Below are 7,393 nucleotides of genomic sequence, written 5' to 3'. Positions count from 1 at the left end.
CTCGGGCCTTTATTTCTGATTTAGGCGACCGTGCCCCCCTGCTCTTCTCTTTGCTGCACTTCTCCCTGAAGAGGTTCTCATCGCATTCCGTGTGCAGAAGTTTAAAGCCGTGATGAAGGCCATCTCTCTCTCCCTCCCTCTGTCGCATCTCGCCCATCCTCCCCCACCACCAGGAGCCATTGGAACCAACTACAGCCCATCATCCCCACCACCAGGAGCCATTGGAACCAACTACAGCCCATCATCCCCACCACCAGGAGCCATTGGAACCAACTACAGCCCATCATCCTCACCACCAGGAGGAGCCATTGGAACCAACTACAGCATAAAAGACAGTGGGGCCCCCCCAAGCCTCCCATCTCCTCTATCATCTCCCTGACATCTTCCTTTGGTGTTTATGTGTATATATATCTATATATATCCCAGAGTGACGACCCCAACAGCTCCCCAAACCCTCCACGTCCTCTGACGTCTCTAAAAACGACAGGTAAAGCAGAAGCGTCTGTCGCTCCCCATCCTCCCTCCTCCCCCTCATCTCCTCGATGTCCCGCCATGCAGTCCAGCCGCTACTCCCCGCCGCCCCCCTCCCCCTCCTCCTCCCCCCCCTGCTCCCCCTCCCCCTCCTCCTCCTCCTCCTGGTGGGGTCTCTCCGTGTAGATCTCCCTGGTGAGGAGCACCCTGGCCAGGAGGCTCTCCAGGGGGCCGCGCTCCAGCGGGGACGAGGAGAACCACAGCGGGCTGTCGGGGTCCGGGCTCACCTCCGGCTGCATGTAGAACATGTCCACACGCTGACGCACGGAGCCGGGGCTGAGAGGGGGAGGGGGGGGTGAGGGGGAGGGGGGGGGGAAGGAGAGAGGGGGGGGGAGAGAGAGAGAGAGAGAGAGAGGTGAAGGGAAAAGTACAAGGGAAGGAGACACATTTTTTATGGATCCTTAGTAATATTTTGAATTCCCTAAATTAGAAAACTGAGAAATTTGATGTCTCTCCGGGACCAAAATGCCACACAACAACTATCTGTGGGCATGTCGGGAGTCGACGTCTATTACACAGTGTCCTCATATCTATCATATCTATCATCATATCATATGTTCTATTACAGTGTCCTCATATCTCAACCGTCCAATCACAGAATGTCAGAATGTGAACAGCAATGAAAAGGTTATTATAATCATCAGACACTTCTTCACCATGGAAAAATAATAATTAAATACAACATAAAACATTTATTTTTAAATTAACTGTAGGTCAGGCCTAAATGGACTAAATTTGATCCGACTACACAAAGAGCCCCAGAACTCACCACTTGGATCTGTAGAGCTCGTAAAGGCGACACTCGTGTTTCTTGACGGGACAGTGAGTGGACGAGGATCCCGAACCCTCGTCCGGCTCGTAGTCGGGTTCGTCCTCCTCTTCTCCTTTACGCTTCCTCTTTCTGGAGCTCCTTTGCACTGGTTGGGCGAAAAATACACAATGGCGTCTTTTTTAGCACCTTTGCATTACATAATACGACATGCTTGGTGTTTTTCACGAGAATTATATAAATGACATTTGCTTGAAGTTGACGTCTATTACGCAGTGTCCTCATATCTCAACCATATCTCAAAACATCACAAGAATGTCAGAATAGAAATATATATAATCATCGGACACTTCTTCACCATGGACAAAAATCAATCAAATACCTTGACATTGTAACAATATATTGTGATTGTCATATTGTGAAACCTTTTGTGTAATTCAAAAGTAGCAGGTCTTAGAAAGTGATTAAAAAAGGAAAAGACATCCCTCTTTCTGGAGGTAGTTTGCACTAGAGGGCGAAAATAAACACATTTGTTTTCCAGAAGGTAGAGAAGGCAGTAGCCTGGTGGAACTACTCCCCCTGCTGGACAACATTTGCATGTGTGTGTATGACCAATGACAAAAAACTCTCATATCTGCTGGGCGAAGTACAACAATGTGCAAACACAGCACTGCAGCAGCAAGATTTGTGAGTTGCTGTGACAGGAGAAGGATATCAAATGGAACACAACCACCCTAAAGACTAATCATTGTGTATATTCCTGCACTATACCTGCATCGAGTGATCTTAGTACATAGAAGTTGATCTATTGAAGATTCTGACCTTCAAAGTACATCATTTTTGTTTTGATTGTATTGCTGTATTGTTCTTTCTGCTTTGGCAATGTAAAAGTATGTTTTCTCATGCCAATAAAGCCCTTTGAATTGAATTGTATGCATTTGTATAATTATTTCTTGTCCTGTGTGTATTGTCCTGAATGTATGCATTGACCTGAGCAACAGAAGAAATTTCCCTTGTGGATAATAAAGACATCTAATCTAATCCATGTGTGTGCGTCAATTTAAAGGAGAATTCCATGCTAGAATGCTTTCTTACCTTTCTTACTGTAGTAGTCGTTACGTCCCCACCAAAGAGGTCCAGGTGTTTTTTTTGTGCAAAAGCGCATTATTGGCCATTTCCCCTACCATAAGCGCTCAATTAATTGCATTGAATGGGAATTGAATGGGGCTATGGGGTGTTGTGCTAATTTGCTTATTTCCATCGAAATAAGTAGTAAAGTGTGCCGCTTGGGATATTATTTACATTATGAAGAGAGGATATATACAAAAAATATATAATTTTGAGCGATGGAAATGAGTGAATTAGCACAACACCCCATAGCCCCATTCAATTCCCATTCAATTCAATGCAATTCATTTAAGGCTTATGGTAGGGGAAGGAGCTTTTGCACCTGGACCTCTTTGGTGGGGACGTAACAACTAAAAATAAAGGGAAGAAAGCCTTCTAGCATGGAATTCTCCTTTAACAAAGGTGCAGACGATCAGAAATCAGCAGAGAGTGAGCGACGTTTGCGCTACTCTCTATGCCGAATTGAAGTGGACTCGAACCCAGACTTATTCTTTTCTCTCTCCCTGGAAATAAAAATGTCTGGGGTTTTTTCCGAGGCTACGTACAGACTCAGTGATGAACGGTAAATAGGTTTTCAATGTAATGAGTCCCAGGATGCAGGGATGGTCTTTTAGATGAGTCCCAGGGGCATTTTTTGAGTCCCCCAACGTTAAGAGTCATAGTTTGCCATTTTTTACAAATTGCAGCATTTAACTCCCATTTAATTTGATATGGTTTTTATGTGGTTGCGAACGCAGTGAGCACTTACTATGAGACCTAGCAGATCATATCTGTCTGTCTGTGTGTGTGTCCGTGTGTCCGTGTGTCGCCCCTTTGTGCCCATATATGGAGCTGAGTGATTTGTTTGTCATTGATGCAACACACTCCATATTTGGACGTATAGCTGCTTTGGGGACTCCTTATATGGTTATGGCTAAGTTAAAAACTTAACTTAAAAATAACTTAACTTAAAAAAATAATAACTTAAAAATAAATCTTAAAAAACCCCAAATATGTAGGAGCTGCGTTCGCTTCCCGCGTTTGCGCGTCTTACTGGTATTATTCATGTAGAAAACAGAAGAAATGATTATTATAACTAAAGCTACTAAGCTAGCAAAATAAACTAGAATAAAGAATGAGTACAGTAGTACAACCCTATTTTAATCTCTGCAGACTACGTTGATCACCGTCAGACTCACAGCTGTGTTCCTGAGGGATGGAAGGCACGCGTATGCAGACGCCGGTCTCCTTGGTGACGGGGTGGACGGTGTCGGGGCCGTAGACGTTGGCGAAGGAGAGGCGCAGGTGCTGGTCGGCCGTGCGGAGGCCGAAGTACTTGGTGTTCAGGTAGACCAGCGACCGGAGCAGCGCCGCGGGCGTCTCCTCGCCCAGGTGACCGCTGGTCCACAAGCTGCCCTCCTCCACGCGGCCCCACAGGCAGCCTGGGAGACACGGGAGACATCTTTAACACATTCTGACCTGAGATCAGATTCTAAAAATGTTCTTCTACATCCTGACAGTTTTCCATTCTTTGACCTGAGATCAGATTCTAAAAATGTTCTTCTACATCCTGACAGTTTTCCATTCTGACCTGAGATCAGATTAAAAAAAATGTCTTCTATGTCAGTCGCTCTTTGATTTTTCGAAAATAGCAGACAAGCAGAAATAGCAGAAATAGCAGACAAGCTCATAGCTAGCACATTTTAGTGAATAAAAACAGGCGTTTACATTTGCATTATGACATAATAATGACATGCCTTGATATTGATGAGAATAATTGTAAATGTAATTTGGTAAATTAAAGTTTACGTCTATTACACAGTGTCCTCATATCTCAACCTGTTCCAATCACAAAATGTCAGAATGTGAACAGCAATTTCAAGGGTTATAATCATCAGACACTGTAAATGACATTCCACACTATGGGCAAAATCTAATATCTTTGATCAAATACCTTGATATCGAGACAATAGAGCGATCGTCATGTTGTGTAACCTTTTTTTGTATTATTCAAATGTTCAAAATTAGCGACATGTCAGCTTGTAGATGTAGCTCGGGACATTCACACTATTTTTGGCAAACCTTTGGCGATAAACAATAAGGATTAACCCATTTTGGGCAGGAACCCCTTTTGGTGTTTTAAGCATTACGTTATGCTTTAGCTATTGGAAAAATAGCAGATCTACAAGCTCATCATAGCACGGCTTATAGGTCTGCTATTTTTGAAAGATTGTGAAAATGTGGTGCAAATCTTTGAATATATATTCTTTCAGAGCGTTTTCTAACTCAAATATTTGCTTCTGGGGGGAGGACCTATTTTACAGACGCGCAACTTCCTGTCTTGTTCTCAGACGCACATGCTAGGCAGCAAAGCAGCACATGGTCTTCAGAGTGGCGCACATGGTCACTGCTAAGGTCACGAGCTTGTAGATCTGCTATTTTTTCAATAGCTAAAGCATGACACAACAATGCTTTATACACCCAAAAGGGGTTCCCGCCCAGAATGGGTTATGTAACCACAGCTGTTGTCCAGAGACACTACGTACATATTCTCAGATGGGGGTCGGCGGCCAATTACATAATAATCTTGGTGGTCCTCGACATGAAAATGTTTGAGAATGACTGAAAACGGTCACTATTTAGAAGACATTTGTATTATCTTTCTCAGGTCGAAATGGGTCAAGTGATCAAAAACAACACTTGTTGTTCCATATCATAAAGGTATTTACGAGTCTCATATTTCAGGACATTCAATGCATTTATTTACCATCGGGGAGAACGGTGGGCTTCCAGTCTTTGAGGATCTTGTTGAGCTCCTCTCCAAACTTCTGGTAGCACGGGTCACTGAACAGGTCATCCTTTCTGCCTTTGGCACGGAGATGCTGGACACACACACACACACACACACACACACACACACACGGACACACACAATGACATAGCATTAGCATGCTAGCCACAGTAGTTCATATCCAGTGAAGGACTTTAACCCACTGCTAGACTAAAGTGTCCTCATATTTAAACAGTACTCAACAGCTTGATTCAGGATGTGAACAGCAAATGATTATAATCACGGGACACAAAAGTGAATATACTGTACAAACAAACCTGGGACGGACAGTGAACTCATAACGCCCTGCTACTGTAATAATAACCTGTTCTTAATCACCTCAATCAATCTCTCTTGTGAACCATTAAGGCCTGAAGTCGAAAGGTCTTCTGAAAGAATATATTATCTTCAAAGATTTGTGCCGCATTTTCACGATTTTTCAAACATAGCAGATCTACAAGCTCATAGCGTGCCACCGAGTGGCACACTATGAGCTTGTAGATCTGCTATTTTCAATAGCTAATGCTTTGTTAAAACACCAAAAAGGGGTTCCCGCCCAGAATGGGTTTTAAATAATGTTGGGACGTGTTTGCCGAAACAAATACTGCTCAAATGTAGCCTGGTATGCATCAGATTTGGTCCAACAAATCAAGATATCAGATTTTCTTTTAAAACAATCCAAAAACATACTATAAAACACTATATTAAAAACACCCAAAAACAATCAAATCATTCTACGTTTTTTCCACAACAAAAAACAAGCGACCAAATCAAATCCTTCTTACTAGTACCTTAATGTGAGCTTCTGGCTCCAGAAACAAGTCTTTTTTAAAGTATTTTCACCCTTCACCATAAAATATGGTAATACCTTTAAAGTTTAAACAAGATTAATAGAAAATACAGTTATTTTAAGGCATTTCTTTACCAGTAAATCACGCTTATCTGCCGCCCTTAGCAGTGACCATGTGCACCACTCTGAAGACCATGCTGAATGCTGCCTAGCATGTGAGTCTGAGAACAAGACAGGAAGTGGCGCGTCTGTAAAATAGGTCCTACAAGAAACACCATTTGTGGACGTTTGTGTTCCTTTCCGTTTCTGTTCCTACCAGTCAGTTTCTTTTTTTTTTAAAGGCATAATTTGGCGTACTGTTGTACCACGCAACAGATTATATAGTTATTATTGAAAACTGAACATCTTGGTTTATTTTTACTATGAATTTGCTTTGATTCAGTGGCCTTCAAATCAACTTTTGCACCTCCTGCCTCATAAAATAAATAGATAAATATGAATCATAAATTAATACAATGGCGCGCGCGGCGCGCACCAAATTTTGGGGTTGTAAAATTATGTTTTCCTAAAGTTGCCTTTACCGAATGTGTGTCAATCCATGCTTCATTTTATAGAAGCAGCTTTTGAAGTCATGTTGTATTATATTGCTAGTCCGGCCAATCAATAAATCAATAATAATATCAATATTACTGTAGGGCTTGCATGCCTTTACAGCCACATGGTGCAAAGCAACAGTGTGTTAAAGTAAAAAAAATCCAGAGGAAGGTAGCCTTCAGTAGTCACATTAACTACTGTATATTCAGTCACTATATTCACATGTATATTATTCAGTCATTACTTGTCTTGACATGATTTGTTTTATACTAAAGACCTCACAATCCTGAAGAGATAAGTGGCCCACTTATTCTTCGTCAGGGTGTGTGTGTGTGTGTGTGTGTGTGTGTGTGTGTGTGTTGTGGGGTTAAGAGCACCAACTGAGGACACCAGCCAGTCTGTCTGTCTGCAGGTCCTGTCCTGTGCTGTCCGCCTGGGTCCCGTCACAGACACCTAACCCACCTAGAACTCTGTGACAGCTCTGTCCCGTGTCATTGTCGGAACATCTCAAACACATTTTAACATTCATCAAACTTCCACTCATGTTAACGTTTAAAAGAAAATAACCTTTTAATGCCACTCTGCCACCCCCAAAACAAAACAAAAATACTTAGATTTAGGGTCGATTTTGTCCCAATGTTTATTGAGTTGAGCAAAAAGGGGTGCATTTTTTGTGCAGTGCACAGTGCACACACACTGACAAATGCACACACACTGACAAATGCACACCCGCCCCTAAGCACAGCTTGGTAAAAAGTTAAACCCCAGCTTA

At 42.6% G+C, this 7,393-nt stretch overlaps 1 protein-coding gene across 1 annotated transcript in view; it reads right to left on the bottom strand.

Annotated features, from left to right (window-relative positions):
* Positions 1 to 566: 566 nt before the first annotated feature.
* The window catches only part of zmym2 (zinc finger, MYM-type 2), a gene marked incomplete at its 3' end in the record, with an annotated part of 61,012 nt that continues 54,185 nt past the window's right edge, over positions 567 to 7,393 (bottom strand). The window contains exons 22-25 of the mRNA XM_080785238.1: positions 5,175 to 5,289; positions 3,607 to 3,849; positions 1,301 to 1,448; positions 567 to 807 (exon numbers count right to left, since the gene is read on the bottom strand). Of these exons, the coding sequence (XP_080641364.1) occupies positions 567 to 807; positions 1,301 to 1,448; positions 3,607 to 3,849; positions 5,175 to 5,289 (747 nt within the window). The remainder of the gene's footprint in view (positions 808 to 1,300; positions 1,449 to 3,606; positions 3,850 to 5,174; positions 5,290 to 7,393) is intronic.

The sequence above is a fragment of the Protomyctophum bolini genome (genome assembly GCF_963924005.1).
Source record: "Protomyctophum bolini genome assembly, chromosome: 16".
Lineage (NCBI taxonomy): Eukaryota > Metazoa > Chordata > Actinopteri > Myctophiformes > Myctophidae > Protomyctophum > Protomyctophum bolini.
Note: the sequence above shows the minus strand (reverse complement) of the source record. Positions and strands in the feature narration are given on the sequence as shown.